Here is a 17,380-nt window from a genome sequence, read left to right as displayed (position 1 = left end):
GTATTTTACATTCTATCGATATCGGGTATAAACTGAGTCGTTTCTCTCGACTCCAGGGAGGTATTTGGGACTCGAGTGTACATTTACAACGATATAGCCTGTTACTAATTCGAGCGCCGGTTTTTGAGAGCAGAATCGGCAGTGACTCATCGATATAAAGCCTGAGTCAGCGATGTATAAGCTGTCCGACGAACGAAACGCATGGAGAACGACAATCATAGAAAAACCAAAAATATCTCCCTTTTCAAAATCAGTGCAAGACTATACGAGATATGGTTTAGAATATGAACTTGCCGTCAGCCTATTTGTATTATGAACGACCAGGCACCCGCAGACACAATTCAGTATTCTAGACTAACATTTTTAACCGATTCAAAGGAAATATATTATCGAAAGTCAAAAATAAAGACAAAAATACGTCGTTCCGCGGCCATTATTAACGATCATCTACACGGAGAAAGTCTGATATATATCACAATGCTGCCCGCTGTTGGGGGCCCAGAAAACATGGTCTTATTACTCTTGACTTATATACAATGAGAAAATTTTGGCGTTTTGTTAAGATTGGAATCATGGCTTTATTTTCAAACGTATTAAGGGTTAAGCTTCGGTGGAACGTCTGAGCATTAACCGACGACACTATCATGGACTGTGGCTGCAGCAAAATGACTGACAGCTAGTGGAGCCCTAGGGTCCAGTTGCTCAAAAGTTAACCAGTTAACCAGTGTTCAGTATGGCTAGTTCACATAGTGACAATTCAAAGTGTTATTGAGTTACTATGGTATCTATTGACCGCTTATTTCTAACCAACTTTTGAACAACTGGCCCCAGATATACGTAGGTATTCCAGACTTCGAGAGGACTTATTCTCTCGCCATTACACTCTTAATCCAGGAATTATCCCCGACTACGCAGCACTCCTCTAGAATATTTTACTCCTCATTGGAGTAATAAAACAACAAACAACAGCTATACGCGGTACATCGACTACTACAGGAATAACGTACCAGTAAAATTACATCCATCCCCGAGTCTACTACACCAACCTCCCTCTCTACCCCCACCCCCTATAATGGTAAAGAGTTTACTAGCTGGACCCAGTTCCACAGTTGTGAGTTAAAACTCTGAGTTCAAGTTAGTTCATTTTCTTAGTTAACTCAGAGTCAAATCTTAAAGCCTCAGACACACTGGGCGATTTCGTCGGTCGACGAACTCGGTGGAGGTCGCCATTTTGCTATCACGTGAACCGCCGAAGAGCCGTGATTGGCTGGTTAATACGGCGCTCGAGGCGACTGATTGCCGTACCCGGACACACTGGGCCAGCGCCGGCGACAGAATCCAACATGTTGGATTCGAGCGATTTCATCGGGCGACTAAATCGCTGAAGGCGATTGCCCGGACACACAAGGCAATTTCGTCGGACCACGAAATCGCCCAGTGTGTCCGAGGCTTTACTCAGAACTGTGGAACTGGACCCTGGATAGTTGACATAGGCCTACCACAGTGACAATTTAAAAGACAATTGGTCCACAGTATTGATCACAGGCCAGTTGCTCAAAATTTGGTTAGATTCAACCAGTGGATAGTTGACATGGTAGTGATTTTGTTACTTTGGTATTTATCCACCAGTTACCTTTAACCAAATTTTCAGCAACAGGCCCCCATTTTCCCAGACGCCATGGATCTCAAAAAAATTACTCAAAATATATAGGCCCTACACTATTCCGGCCCAATTGTCTTATCGTTTTTTTTTTTTCATATCAATTTGGCCCCTGATAGTTTCAAGTCCCAGGGGCCAGTTGCTCAAAAGGTTGGTTAAAGTTAACCGATGGACGAATACCATAGTAGCAATGAACTTTTAATTGTAACCATGTCAACTATAATCCACTAGTTAACTCTAACCAACTTTGTAGCAACCGTCCCTGGTAAGATCTAAATATAGCGAAAATAAGTTCAATTTTCGGATGATTCAACAGCTGGGAGGCTCATACGATCCATTTATGGCCATGGTATTATTCAAAAGAGACCATTTTTATATGCTGCGGTTGTCAGCCTTTATCTGGGGAATTCCGTTGTACGACGCAGCCCACGCACTCGCTACTATACGCCGAAGAGGTGATCTGTCAGAAAACTTCTAATTCAACCTTTCAACAGGTTCAAGTGATTCATCTCGTAAAAAACGCTTGAAATATCTCCCGAGACAGTTATCTCTTAAATATTTATGCCGTTTGTAATACAAACTAATTACTGTAATTTCATACACAGCGAAATCAGTACTTGATTTAGACGCAGCTATTGAAACGCTCAACTTTTAAGTTGACTGAAACTATTTGGTTTTATACTGTTAAACCTATAAATTAGGGTCATTTGGAATCAGTTGAAATAATCCAGTAAAATCTAGGTTTTACTAAGATCAGATAATAAATTGCTGAACTTCAGGGGTCGACCCAGCGCTATACTCATTGCCATCATCAGTAGATCACCCAAGGCTAAGTGATAAGTGGCCAGGAGTCCTTTTTATTTATAGAATATTCGAAAAATGGGACACATCAGATCTCGCAGCTCAGAGTAGACACGGAAATATAGCCCTCACTAAAATGTGTTTTTGGGTCGACAGAATATTGAAGGGAAAAAACATTCGCCGGTCGTATTTACTGCAAGAATCCTTACGACCGCTGCGATGATTACAATCTGGATTACAGAGTAGATTTACTAGTACGCTTTACAATTAAAACTATCCCCGATTATAACGATCTACTTTCAGATTACTACGGTTTATAGGATAGGCAACAACGCGGTAATCTAAATGACTGTGGTTTATTTTTACGCCGGCATACGACCGACTGACTGCACAGTTCAGCTAGCATTGGTTGGTTGGTTGGTTGGTTGCGGTTGACTGTCTTCTAGCCGGAGAATTTTCTTTCAATTATTACATTGTTAACTCTCATCCGAGAAGACGCGCCTGACGTTTAATAATGAATAAAGAACAGCGGGTGCCCATTTTTACCAGTCTGTCGCTATAAAACTATGCGCTTTTTTATGCAGTAAAATATCCCAAAAAAAGCAAAAGAATTGTTCCTTATTGTGAAGCCTTTGACTCATTTATACAAAAATTTCAGCTCAAAAAAAAATTCATCGCCAAGTTAAGTCCAGGGCACACTACAACACAATACTCGACTGGCTTCGTTTCAGTATGTCTTGCTGCAAAAAATGAAATTGCAGTCATTGTACAGAGCCAGAATTAAGTATTTTTCTTTCATGTTTGCCTTTGCGTGCTAGGCTTGGGCTAGCAAACAATTTCTAAGGGCAAAGGTCCCCGTTGAAATAGCTTCGAATCCATCAAAACCTCCTTGAAAATGTCCATTGATTTTCGGCCAGAAAACAAACCCGGGTGATTCTCAGCAGCTTATCACCTCTTCCTGAATCATGGCCATTCTTTACCCGATCCCACCCATCTCAAACTGAGTAAAAGGGTTACAGATATGAAATAAGGCTTGAAATGGGCTTAACCCATAAGCACTGAGGAATTTTGAGGAATAATCTACATTTATCACAATACTACTAAGTTTTTGTTATTTTGTAGTAAACAGTCAAGGCTTTCATAAGATATAAGATTTGTTGGGGGTCTACCAAAAACCGTGACCTTTTGCACCTGAAATTCATCCAGACATACTTGGAGAGGCTTACTTAGTGAGCGCTTAGATCTGTCATAACGTTCATACTATAAATACTCAAGAATTTCGAATTGGAAGTTGATTTCTGTACGGAATGTTGGCGTCTTGGATGTCTAGTTTATCCTAAGCTATTGGGTTAGAATTCCACTACAACCGTTTTGTGTAGGAGACACGAAAAGAGTCAGGGCCGGATTGGGCGGCTTGAGTGCTAATGGGTTAATATTCTACTAATAAACGTAATTATGTCGTTCACAGTCCGAAATAAACATACCTTGCAACATACTCCGGTAGGCTGTGTCAGTAACGGCGAAAATATGCGGCGGGACTTCATGCCTTTTCTTTCCTTTATAAAGTTCGATCACTTTCTCCGTATAGATCGGCAACTTCTTATACGGATTGACGACGACGCAAAATAATCCAGAGTAAGTCTGCAATATAGAATTTATTCAAGAGCCGACTTCAGTTAACAGTTTAATTACTTGGAAGCTGGAAAAGTTTCATTTTCCTATTGAGTTTACATGTGCTGATGACTGTGCCAGTGTCACCGGCATTATCTTAGTCACAGATCTAAACTCGGTTGCACAATGAGAAATTATGATGATTAACTCAATAGAATAAGATGCCAGCAGTACTGAATAGGCAAGTTCAATCTCAGGGTGACCACTTTCCGACAAGCTGAGTTTAGCCTAGTTTTCCATGTGATTACACAAAATTCCCCCAGTGAATCGGAGAAATTTTACGTTTTTAAAAGTTACAATTCGTTCATTTGTCAAATTATTGATTTTTCTATTCCCCGAGTGTTCCAGGTCAGAGGCCACCCTGAACCTGCTGATTTATGATCTGATTTTCCATGCGCGGTGATAAATTGTCTTATTTCTGTGGGGTCAGGGAACGAAACCGCCTTTTTCATCATTAAATAAAAATACCTGGGGTCCACATTGGAAACTCATTAAAGTCTTGATCAGATCAGTAAAAAAATGGTAAAAATCTGTTGATTTTTTATGGGGATAGGTACAGACCATTGGGTTGAATTAGAAAATACCAGTAACCAAAGCTGTATGCAGTTGAACCAGCTTCTATATATTTGCGTCCCTCCTTAATACAATATTTTTAACCGGAGTTAGGACATAGCCTATATAAATATTGTGGACAAGAGTCCATGCAGTACATTCCACTAGTTCCCTTTAATACAGTAGATTCCCCTCAAGGAGAACCTCTAAGCACCTAAGTGTTACTGAATTGAATATAAATAGTGTCACAAAAATATTTAAACGAAAATCCAGTTAAGCAGTTTATCAGAGTTGATACATATAAGTTGTAGACTGTAGACACACACACTAACATTAATGCATGTACTATATTTCAAGTAGTTTCGATGTTAAAGGCTTCACAGCCTTTCCATCCTGGTTGAACTCTTAATGATTTTCAAACTTGGGCTCTCAAGAGTACCAACACCGATATACTAAGGGACTCTTCCTAGTCTCACATTACAGGAGCCATAGGCTTTTTAGCATGCAACTCCACCCAAGTGAACAAGTAAAAAACCCCGATAAAGCCCTACCCCATATGCCAGTAGCATCACTGATATTTAGGCCTATGGGCAGTTGTTTTCCTTGAAATCCAGACCTTTTTGAAACGACGTTTGATGGTAAAAACGTAGTGTTGTGAACGGAAATACGCTCACAGTTCAAGGTGTCCCATAGCGGTCATCCTTATTACCGAGATGACGTATTTTACCGAGATGAACCGAGATGAAATGAAATATAACATATTTATTTATTCCTTATCGATTTTAACAATTGACATCATATCATATCAGCAATAAATGCCTGCTGGAGTCATATTTTACATATTTTGTCGGATATTTTTGTAGAAAAATAACTTAACTATACCGAGATGAGATCGTTGATCAATCAAATTCAATGAAATTTTATTGCTAACCGAGTTTACGTATTTGAAGTCAAAATTTTTTTAAATAAAAAAATATGTAAAATATGACTCTAGAAGGTATTTATTACTGATATAACATGATTTCAAGTATTAAAATCGATAAGGAATAAATAAATATTCTATAATATTTCATTTCACCTCGGTTCGTCTCGGTTCATCTCGGTAAAATACGTCATCTCGGTAATAAGGATGACCCTCCCATAGAGTTCAATACCAGTCATACTTGGTAGGCCTATTGGACAGGGGGCCTAGGACAAGCCATGATTTCATTCGATTTCTGATAATTTTTTTTAAAGTCAACCTTTTCACGGATTTTGGGCAGTTCGTCGTAACCCCCCACACTATGAACCTGAGGCCAGTTGTTCAAAAGTTGGTCAGAGTTAACCAGCAGATAGGGCTAGTTGACATAGTGACAATACAAAGTTCATTGTTACTAAAGCATTTATACGATTATCTTTAACCAACTTTCGAGCAACTGGCCCCTGTACGATATGGAGGTTAAAAACCCTTAAAAACTGGTGCGCTAACTTCTCCCGAAGACAATCGGTCACTTTCTTTGACGTAACTAGAATAAGAAACACTTACATAAATCAAGCCGGAATAATACCGGTCTTTCAGATTGTGTAGAACGGACGCTTCGTTCAAACACGTCAATTCAGCCATGTCTTCGACTTTACTGAATTTCGGCGGATTCATCCTCTGCACGTCATCTTTCGGGATTCGGGTTTTCTTCGACGACGAACCGTCGACCATCTCGATGACGACTTCATCGCCGTGGTCCTCCTTAATGCTAGCCGGAGTGAACCCGTGCACCTCGTGTGGTACCCACACCAACTTTTTCGCCGCCCATTCAGCTTGGACGGACGGGTCATTGATCAGTTTTCTATCGACGGTTAAGTATTTCAACTCAGCTGCGCTCATTCCTCCGTGGTCAGTCGCAGCCATTTTGAATGCTAATAATAATTCCTACACTACAAATCTTGTGTTATATTCCAACTTGAAAAAAGCACTTATCTCGCGAGAATTATAAAAACACACGAGCACACATACAAATTGACATTCTATTCGTGTCGAACGGGAGGGTATCAGCGCGCGTCCTTTGCGTCCAGTACTGGTAACGGTGCTTTGAACTGAATACTGAATGAATGACACACTATTGAACTCAGACTCACAGCCTAGCGATCACGTGACACCGGCACGCCTTCTACTGTCGACTTCCGTAAACAACACACACGTCAATCGGGTTCGAGTCCCGGGTGTGCGGGTTTATCCCGGGTTTATCCCGGCGCCGGATGACGAACCATACACAACACGACCCAACAACTTCGCCTGACTCTAAATCAATTTCTAAGATTCTAATAAAAATGTGGCAAAATCGACAACTTCCGTGCAGATTCCTTTTCAACCGGAAATTCGAAATTTCTGTAACTGTATCTAAATGATAAATATGCTAGCTCTTGGCTTTCCAGAGTTTAAAAAAAATTTTGATGACTGCGGTCTGTCCTTTATCTAAATTTATGCATAGTTGAGAGCATTCTCCGCTGACCAGTTGCACAAGAGACAGTTTTCAAAATAAGTGATAATCCTATGTATATTAATTTCAAGGAATTTAAAATTAAAATTAATCGTCAAGGGATTGAAGGAGGGTAATAAGATTATCTTATCTTACCTTATCTCTCTTACCAACTTTGAAATCAAGTGCAGGAGTTTTGAAGTATAAAAAATCGAACTTCAACTGGCTAAACTTTTCAGAAAGTTCTTTCGAAAGGACCTTGTGGTAGAACGCCCGCACGGAAAACTACACTTCCAGGGTTCGATCTAAGGAATGAAGGCCACTTGCCCGAGGGCAAGCATATCTGAAATTTCGCTTGCCGCCTCCAAAAGCTACTTGCCCTACACAGGGAGTCCGATTGGTGGCACTATCATCCGTTGTATCGAGTGGGGAAAAAGCTTTGTGACATAAAATTGCACTAGCCCGGGAGACAAGTTATAATGATAACCTACTTGCCCTGATTAGAATATACTTGTCCCGGGCAATCGGACAAGTTCTTAGATTGGACCCTGCACTTCTAGTATTCTGGTGGACCTTGCTGATATAATGTCCGTATGGATTTAATTGAAAAATTCTATCTTTGACAAACCTCTACGGTTTTTATTGTTTTAAACATAACAACAACATTTTAATGTTTAGATGCAGGTTTCTATTATAAAACATTATAAATGAGATACTTCTACTAAAAAAATTCATTACCATTTATATTACTCAAATTACTAATATCACAGTTATCAGTCAAGAGTGCTCAGCATTTGTATCCTATAATGAGCCACCTCATATACTAGAAAAATTGAAACAGTGCAATTTTGACTTAAAGCTTGTGACGGGGAGTCTTCACACCTCCGTTTGTTCGGTTGCTTGTCCAATATCGGCAGGCATATGCATTTCACTCTGCGGCGGCTTATCTGCAATTTTTCAAAAACCCATTTTCATCTAAAATATGAACTAATAATTTACAGTTACAGTTACAAATTCAAATGTAAGTAGGTGCTGCTTTTTCCAATCACAGGTTTATTCCAATTATGGCTTTGGGTGCACAACCAATTAATTATTCTTTACCATTAATCACTATTCCGTATTTTACTCAATTTGTTCCTTTTCAGAAAATAATTCTATAAAAACATTAACATCACACGTACTTGCGATAGATTAATGTGAATACTTATATACAACTGTTTTAATACGCAGATTGAACGAATTACTTGGCGGGATGTACGAATATACTTCAAATAGATTCGAAAATGAAGAATGGTTGATTGTAAGAGAGACAGTTCTGATGTTGGATACTTGCGTATTTGTCGCTATCAGCGCCATGTCAAGAATAGTTAGTGTCAGTTATATAATATGATGTTACATTTTAACTGACTAGTCATTTGCGGAAACGTTCAATGTTCAACGAGAATAAATATATTCCTAAGTGTCTGGGTGTTCTAACTTTCTTATCAGCTCTAATGTGGGTCTTTTCGAGAATGACTTTCGCTGATGTGTCCACTGATCTTGTTGAAGTTGGCCAAGTCTGACGAGTATTTTCATTTGTCGTCCTTAGACCAAATGCGGACGGTATTGGAATAAATCACTTGGCTTCCCTGTAATTAGGGTTTTCTTCCGTTTCACAGAAAACCCTATTGATTTCCTCCGGATTATCACTATTATTTTTTCCTTCCCCCTTCCGAGAATATAATCCCCCGAAGGTCACTAAAGCCTAAGGCTCCTAAACTACATGTACCTATAACGGATTTCTTCCGAATATTCTAGGATTTTACTTAACCCCAATATCTACATATCTTAAGTGTCTTGATATTGATTGACCCCGCGGTTCGTCCCCCAAGGCTTAAGTAATTTGTATAGGTTGCTGAAGGAAATAGAATAATTTTGTTTAGGCTTAGAAAGGCTTTATAGATATTGTATCGATACATGCCCAGTTTCTATTGCTTGTGTAGAATAGGGAAGTTTCTAGTTTCCAGGCGCCATTTTGAAGCGGTCCCACAGGCCCCGCATTGTTGGACAGATTTTCATATTTTTTAAACTAAAAACCTTTAGCGCGATTCATTGTAGTCCATCCCTCTTTTGCTTCAAAAATTTAAGTCATGTATCGTTAGAAAGGTGACAATTTCTATTTTGTGATGGTGTTTATCTTATTATTCTCGGCTGCAACAATCGGATACAGTTACAGTTTAAAAAATATACGTCACTTTAAGGAGGGCGCCTCAAAAAGATCGGTAATTTTGTGTTATTTCATGTTTTGAGATACAATGTAGAATTTTTCATTGAGGATAGAGTTTTATCTAAAGATTTTGTTGATCCTACTTTCTTAAAAATATCTTCATAGAATCGCGCGTGGCCACCGGTTGAGTCAAGCGCAATGCGCACGCGACCGTCGATTTTTCTACATACGCGTACTACGCTATTTTCATGGCAATTTTCTAAATTCTAAAGATTTTTTGGGATTATTTTTTAAATTTCTGACCTTATTGAATAAGACGTAACTAAAAAACACCTCTTCCTAAAAAACTTATTCATATCGAATCGTGAAGCACGACCAGTCCCGAGATAGGCCGTGACGCTAAGTCATTTGCGGAAACGTTCAATGTTCAACGAGAATAAAGATATTCGTAAGTGTCTGGGTGTTCTAACTTTCTTATCAGCTCTAATGTGGGTCTCTTCGAGAATGACCTTCGCTGATGTGTCCACTGATCTTGTTGAAGTTGGCCAAGTCTGATGAGTATTTTCATTTGTCGTCCTTTGACCAAATGCTATGGTGGCTGATAAGGGCCATAGCGTAAAATTCCTGGTATGTAAATGAGGGCGCCAGAACGCCAGAACGCCAAAACGAAAAAAACATCCAATTTTCTCTAAAAGTTCGTTTTGGCACGCCAAAACAAAGAAAATTCCGTTTTGGCGCTCCCGCCAAAACGAACTTTCATTTTGGCGCCCCCGCCAAAACGACCTTTCGTTTTGGCGCCCCCGCCAAAACAACGAAAAACGTCCAATTTTCTCTGAAAGTTCGTTTTGGCGCCGCCGCCAAAACGAACTTTCATTTAAGCGCCCCCGCCAAAACAAGCATTCAACCACAGTAAAATTATTTTTCAATTTGGCGCGTTGATCTTGTGTGTAATTTGCATAAATTTGCATATATGAAAATATTTTACGTATATATAGAATTATTTTACGTGGTTTAAAGTTCGTTTTGGCGGGGGCGCCAAAACGGAATATTCTCCATTTTGGCGCGCCAAAACGAACTTTCAGAGAAATTTCGACGTTTTTCGTTGTTTTGGCGAGGGCGCCAAAACGGAATTTTCTTTGTTTTGGCGCGCCAAAACGAACTTTTAGAGAAAATTGGACGTTTTTTTTTGTTTTGGCGTTCTGGCGTTCTGGCGTTCTGGCGTCCTTATTTACATACCAGGAATTTTACGCTATGGCCCTTATCAGCCACCATAACTTTCAGAGAAAATTGGACGTTTTTCGTTGTTTTGGCGGGGTCGCAAAAACGAAAGTTCGTTTTGGCGGGGGTGCCAAAACGGAATATTCGTTGTTTTGGCGCGCCAAAACGAACTTTTAGAGAAATTTCGACGTTTTTCGTTGTTTTGGCGGGGGCGCCAAAATTAAAGTTCGTTTTGGCGGGGGCGCCAAAACGGAATTTTCTCCGTTTTAGCGCGCCAAAACGAACTTTCAGAGAAAATTGGACGTTTTTCGTTGTTTTGGCGCGGGCGCCAAAACGGAATTTTCTTTGTTTTGGCGCGCCAAAACGAACTTTTAGAGAAAATTGGACGTTTTTTTTTCGTTTTGGCGTTCTGGCGTTCTGGCGTTCTGGCGCCCTCATTTACATACCAGGAATTTTACGCTATGGCCCTTATCAGCCACCATAACTTTCAGAGAAATTTCGACGTTTTTCGTTGTTTTGGCGGGGGCGCCAAAACGAAAGTTCGTTTTGGCGGGGGCGCCAAAATGAAAGTTCGTTTTGGCGGGGTCGCCAAAACGGAATTTTCTCCGTTTTGGCGCGCCAAAACGAACTTTCAGAGAAAATTGGACGGGCGCCAAAACGAAAGTTCGTTTTGGCGGGGGCGCCAAAACGGAATTTTCTTTGTTTTGGCGCGCCAAAACGAACTTTTAGAGAAAATTGGACGTTATTTTCGTTTTGGCGTTCTGGCGTTCTGGCGCCCTCATTTACATACCAGCAATTTTACGCTATGGCCCTTATCAGCCACCATAGATTTCTGCCGAATATTCTAGGATTTTACTTAACCCCAATATCTACATATCTTAAGTGTCTTGATATTGATTGACCCTCGGTTCGTCCCCCAAGGCTTAAGTAATTTGTATAGGTTGCTGAAGGAAATAGAATAATTTTGTTTAGGCTTAGAAAGGCTTTATAGATATTGTGTCGATACATGCCCAGTTTCTATTGCTTGTGTAGAATAGGGAAGTTTCTAGTTTCCAGGCGCCATTTTGAAGCGATCCCACAGGCCCCGCATTGTTGGACAGATTTTCACATTTTTTTAAAACTTAAAACCTTTAGTGCGATTCATTGTAGTCCATCCCTCTTATGCTTCAAAAATTTAAGTCATGTATCGTTAGAAAGGTGACAAGTTCTTTTTTCTAATGGTGTTTATTTTATTCTTCTCGGCTGCAACAATCGGATACAGTTACAGTTTAAAAAATATACGTCACTTTAAGGAAGGCGCCTCAAAAAGATTGGAAATATCCTGTTATTGACTGTAACTTTCTGAAGATGTCTTTGGATTATTTTCTAAATTTCTGACCGTATTGAATCAGACGATACCGAAAAACACCTCTTCTTAAAAAAACTTATTCATATCGAATCGTGAAGCACAACCAGTCCCAAGATAGGCCGTGACGCAAACCAAATTCAACAGCCAGGTCATGCCCTACCTGGTCCAGAGATGCCGGAATTTCAGAGAACAAACAGAAACACAATCATTCGAACAACAGGGGTGGATTTAGTAAAAGCACGGAGGTCGTGCGCATCCTATTTACTTGGTACCCTTTATTTTCTTTTTTTCTCTTTAGATTAGTTTTTTCCCCCATTTTCAACCATACAAAATGATAGATTATGAAGTACATAGACTGTGTAAGGCGTTGTTCCATGTCCGATGTCAATACAATTCAAACAAGAAGCTTTGGATATATGGATATGACAAGCGATTTATTATAACCTAATAAATCTCCCAGGTCGACAAGCGACAACATTACAGAATGAAACATATATAAACCAAATTCAGAAGTCAAACAAATCGGTGAACAGAATTATTACAAATTAATAGAACAATAAGGAAATATGGTATAATGAAATAAGCACAAAACAGAATCAAAAATGTAACAAAATATTCCACAATATGGTACCAAACATAGACGATTATAACATATGTCATAAAATGAAAGAATATTATTTCCGCAAACATAAAAACGAGCAAAACGAGGTCTGAAATGAAATAGCGTCAGCATGAGGCGACGTCAGACAATTTCATGAGATCATCAATGGACCAGGACCAACTCACTCCTCTGGCTCTAATTCATACCCAGAGTGCGTAGCCACATTCGCAAGGATGGAATTTGAAAGTCTTTTTGTAAAATCTAAATTCTCATATCCAGTTGCAATAAAAAGAAATACTTAGAACTTCCTTACTGCTACAGTACAACGATTTGTGCTATACAGAATCTCTCATAATACATTTTAACACTTCTTTTTACTATCCCTTCTGGGGGATGACACCCAGACCCCATTTTGGGCGTCCCGCCTTCGGCGCTCGTGCTGTTTAGAGCTTCGCCTCCAGTAAAAAGTGACTTCGTTTTATAGATTACCATGGATTACTCCATATTACTTCATATTACTATACATTACTATCTGTCTCTACATATTACTTCATATTACTCTCGCTTACTTTAAAGTAATACATATTACTAGCAAATTACTATGGTTACTATCCTTGCCCACACTGTATCAGATTAAGATACTATATTGCTCTACTAAAGATTCATTACCATTTGTATTACTCAAATTACTTATATCACAGTTAATAGTCCTTAGCATTTCCCCTATAATGAGCCTCCTTATAAAGTAAAAACGCTGCAATTTTGACTTGATGCTTGTGACGGTGGATTCTTCACACCTCAGTTTGTTCGGTTGCTTGTCCTTTACTGACGTCCGGCATTAGCATTTCACTCTGCGGCGGCTTATCTGCAATTTTTCAAAAATCTTTTTCCAATCCCAGGCTAATACCAAATGGCTTTGGGTGCATAACCGATTAATTATCATTTGCCATCTATTTTCATTGCTTATATTGCTCAATATGTTTCGTCTAACAAAATACATGTAGTTTCATTCAAACATAGACAATTTCATACGTTCTACCGTTGAAAGTGGTATACTTATAATACAACTGTTTTAACACGCACTTTGAACGAATTACTTGGCGGGAAGTACGAATATACCTCGAATTGATCAAAGCAAAGAATATACAGACTTTGGTATATACAATTTTATTTTTATCGACAACCCCTGTTATTCAAACTCACTGCGAATCGTTTTTATTGTTGACCATTCGACTGCGATGAATGACAGAGTTGCTGAAGTTGTTCCTATGACCAAAATCAACAGCTGAAATTGAAGCTCTAGGACTGTGCTGTAGAAAAAGCCGGCAGCAGCGAACAAAGACTAGACAAAAATAGAAATATCTCAACAGCTTCAAACGAAAAACGCAACACGCATCTAATTCGCCATGTAACTTCTAACTTTTGATATTTTTTATCTCGCCCTCATTCGAAAGTTTTGAAGATTTTCATCGCAGTTAGAAAAGCTTTGCTGATTTAAATGATTTGGAAACCGAAAGAAATAAATGAGTATTTGTGTAGGGTGAACGTTACCTGAACAAATTTATAAAGAGCAAATGCAGGCGCACTGTCATCAGGATACAATGCCCCGAGAATGGAATAAACCTGAAAAATACCAAATCAAGTGATTGGAAAGCGTTTATGTTACGGTTAATTTGATGATCTTATTCTAATTTATCGTTTTCGCAAAGTGATAACATAGAAAGTGCTCGATGTAATTTTGATACTGCTTTCTATAAATATACCTGCGTATTATAGCTACTGTCACCCAAACCCGCTAAAAATCCACACATTACCGCCAGATACTTCGAATAGTATCTGAAAATAGATTCCGTTTCAAGATTTGGTAGAGATTGTCTTTCCAATTATAGAATCTATAAGACAGTTACGATACTCGAGCTGTCCTTTCCGTCAATTTGACTTTGAAAAATAATGTATATAGAACATAATCAATGTATATAGAAATATATGAAATATAGATAAAACGTTCTTGGCATTGCGAGAGGGTGCTTTATGAAAAAAATCGAATACTCACCCGAAATTCACATACACATCACCGTGTGTTTCCTCGATGGGCGACATTTGTGGAAGATTCAAAAATATCAGATAATACATAGTTATATTTACGAGAAAACCAAACACTATGATCGGATCTCTGCCAAATCGTCTCATCCATTTACCGCATAAACCAAATAGAGCGCCGCCTGGTGTACACAGAAAGAAATATGAGCTCATTTTTCAAAAATGTCGAAGATTGTTTACGAAATGATTACCGAAAATTTCACCAGCTCCGATGAATATTCCACAAATTCCGATCAGACCTTTAGCATCGGTACCAAACCGTTTCGAATGACCGATACTTGTACCGTAAACACCACTGCAGAATGTGAGCGTAAGACCTGGAATATCGAAATGAAAAAAAGAATTGTTGATAGTAATGTAAAGGGGGACAGTTCTGACGGAGGTATGATCCCAAAAATGTCCGTTCATTCTCATTTAGGAAATGAGATTCATGTCGTTATTGCTTTTATAGATGTTCGGTTACTTGAACTTTCTACCAGCGTATAACAACAGACCTCGCATTCAGACGCTGAATGCGAGGGTTACTCTATATCTAACATCTCCGGAATAGGTATTTTCAAAAAGACGATCGTGATGAAAACAAAAATAAATGATAATAAGTATATTCATACCTGTGAATCCAAATGTAATACTAAGCAGCATCATACGTCCTGTTAGGAATAACTGAAATGATTTTTCTGTAAAGTAAACATAAAGAAAAAGCAAGAAATAGATGCAGTTAGCCAGCATTCGAGAGGGAATGAATGATGTGAACTCACTGAGGGCTTGTACTGGGCCTGGACTGCGGTCGTCTTGTTCGCTGTGGAACGAACGAAATTATCATATTTATCAAATATACATTTTATATTGAAAAGAGTCATACACTGAAGGAAGTCATACACTGAATTAATTGCGTCTTCCAATTGTGCAGATTCAACGTTGTTAATTCGATCTTTCAAACTAAATAATATGGTGAATGTTAAAACGCCCGCCACGCAAACTGCTGTAAATACTGAAAATAACGTGGTCCTAGTTTCGGCATCCACCGTTATATTGCCTTTGAATGTAAAATAGACGTAAAGGTTTCCGAACAACAAACTGAAAAAGAGAGAGAGAACATGTTCATTCACAATGTAAGACTTTATTCACCGAGCTCTTCTTCAGTTGCACAGAGTCCTGTGATCCTTGTGCTCTCCATAGCCATCGAACAGAGTGAAGGCCGTTACGAATCTTTTTTTTTTTTTTTTTCTTTTGATCTTAAAATAGGGATTGTCCCCATTATTTATTTATTTGGCTGGTAAATTTTGTTTGATTTTTCGATTGAGTGTCCCTTACAGACCCACCACACCTGCCGGGAGCGAAACAGGGGGTTTGATTTTGAAATCGGAAATCGAAGTACAGATATAGATGTGTGATCGGCGGTCGAGTTAACAGAATATTTTTAAATCGAAGTACATAATTGGAAATTCGGTTCCGGTTCATCCAAACAATCTTCCATTCAGTCTGAACCGGCAAGCGACTGATTGGGATGAATTTTTCTGGCTGCCTAATTTAATACAATGAGATTCTGGAAGAATTTTAACCGTATGAACTGTATTCAATGATACTGCATCAATTTCTTTTATTTTGTTTACTCTCAAAAACGAATCCTTAACAGCGCCCACCTGGTCTGGTACAACGCCCAGAAGATGCCACTTGTTATCGGAATTGTAGCAGAATCAGAATTGATAGTCAAGTAACTTCCTTGCGCCGTCCATAAAACTGAAATTAATTAGAAAATATACGGCTTAACCTCGACTACTTGTTATTCTTATTCATCTATGGACCTAAGTAATAGGTTCGGGCTATAAACGTCTAGGTCTAAGAAATATAATGGAATGTACTGTTTGGTTCGTTTATTGCTCCTTCGATTACCGTTTGCTACAAAATGAAACCTAATCTCACCAACAACTGTGATAGAAACTACCGGGGTGTCCACAACCGTCAAACTACCTGGTGGAAATCAAGTATCAAATCAAACTTGCTTTATGACGGATACAACTCCCGAAAATGTCCCGTCAAGATAAACTCGCTACTACTACAACGAGGGTCACATTGATTTAGCAAAATCAAACCTGCAACTGTCAATCTGGAATTAACTCCACACCTGTGAACAAGGATCCAAGCTACGTGGATTTAGCATTAAACCGTAGTCAACCGTTGATCAAGGATCAATATTATATTCACAACAGTAATTGTCGAAATGAAATACGAATCAAGTGTGGTCCAGAAGCAAAGCCCATAAACGTGGAACCTGACCCATAAGTAATTAGGATTAACCGATTGCCAAATGAAACCATACCTAGAAAATTCAGTGCATTTATGTATTTCAATTTAATTACCTCAATCATACAACATGTTTTAAATGCAGTAAAGATCAACATGAATGATATTCCAAGTACGATAATTCGAGCGAGACGGACATCGCAGAATTCCGCCATAATTCTGTACCTGCATACATGTCGCAGTAGCTACATGCAAAGTAAGCTGTCAGTTTTATACGGTGTCCCCTTTTAACCGACGTAGGTCATTAGAATGAACGTTCATTTATCATTGCTCAACGAACAACGATATACATATGTATTGCATATACTTGTACTCCACATCGAAAGGCTAATGTAAGAGCTCAGACAAAGATAATCACGTCGCCCGATTGGTTGAGCCCATGTTGCGCTAATAATAGACTACGCGCGCGCGAATTTTTTTTTCACAAGATAGATTCCGCCATTTTGTTCACAGTGCCCGTGTTATT

General features: G+C 39.0%; 2 protein-coding genes across 2 annotated transcripts in view; both read right to left on the bottom strand.

The window, feature by feature from the left end:
* The window catches only part of LOC141903116 (uncharacterized), a 48,387-nt gene extending 41,596 nt beyond the window's left edge, over positions 1 to 6,791 (bottom strand). Inside the window, exons 1-2 of the mRNA XM_074791084.1 lie at positions 6,210 to 6,791; positions 3,946 to 4,102 (exon numbers count right to left, since the gene is read on the bottom strand). Coding sequence (XP_074647185.1) covers positions 3,946 to 4,102; positions 6,210 to 6,569 — 517 coding nt within the window. The 5' untranslated portion in view covers positions 6,570 to 6,791. The remainder of the gene's footprint in view (positions 1 to 3,945; positions 4,103 to 6,209) is intronic.
* A 5,804-nt stretch (positions 6,792 to 12,595) lies between these two features.
* On the bottom strand, positions 12,596 to 17,345 carry LOC141903924 (UNC93-like protein MFSD11). The gene is made up of 11 exons (XM_074792308.1): positions 16,971 to 17,345; positions 16,254 to 16,350; positions 15,490 to 15,687; positions 15,369 to 15,409; positions 15,222 to 15,287; positions 14,802 to 14,927; positions 14,564 to 14,732; positions 14,274 to 14,346; positions 14,062 to 14,133; positions 13,714 to 13,852; positions 12,596 to 13,375 (listed from the first exon to the last, which is right to left on the bottom strand). Exons 5-11 carry the CDS (start codon positions 15,253 to 15,255, stop codon positions 13,302 to 13,304), a joined length of 687 nt encoding a protein of 228 aa, XP_074648409.1. The 5' UTR covers positions 15,256 to 15,287; positions 15,369 to 15,409; positions 15,490 to 15,687; positions 16,254 to 16,350; positions 16,971 to 17,345; the 3' UTR covers positions 12,596 to 13,301.
* Positions 17,346 to 17,380: the final 35 nt, after the last annotated feature.

This window comes from Tubulanus polymorphus, chromosome 4 (assembly GCF_964204645.1).
Source record: "Tubulanus polymorphus chromosome 4, tnTubPoly1.2, whole genome shotgun sequence".
Lineage (NCBI taxonomy): Eukaryota > Metazoa > Nemertea > Palaeonemertea > Tubulaniformes > Tubulanidae > Tubulanus > Tubulanus polymorphus.
This window is presented reverse-complemented; position numbering and strand designations above follow the sequence as displayed.

Coding starts and splice junctions, on each gene's coding strand:
- LOC141903924 (XM_074792308.1), bottom strand. CDS start 15,255: ATGATGCTGCTTAGTATTACATTTGGATTCACAG. Junction 14,733..14,801: donor CGGAGCTGGTGAAATTTTCG/GTAATCATTTCG, acceptor TGTGTACACCAG/GCGGCGCTCTATTTGGTTTA. Junction 13,376..13,713: donor AACAATAAAAACGATTCGCA/GTGAGTTTGAAT, acceptor GAAAAATTGCAG/ATAAGCCGCCGCAGAGTGAA.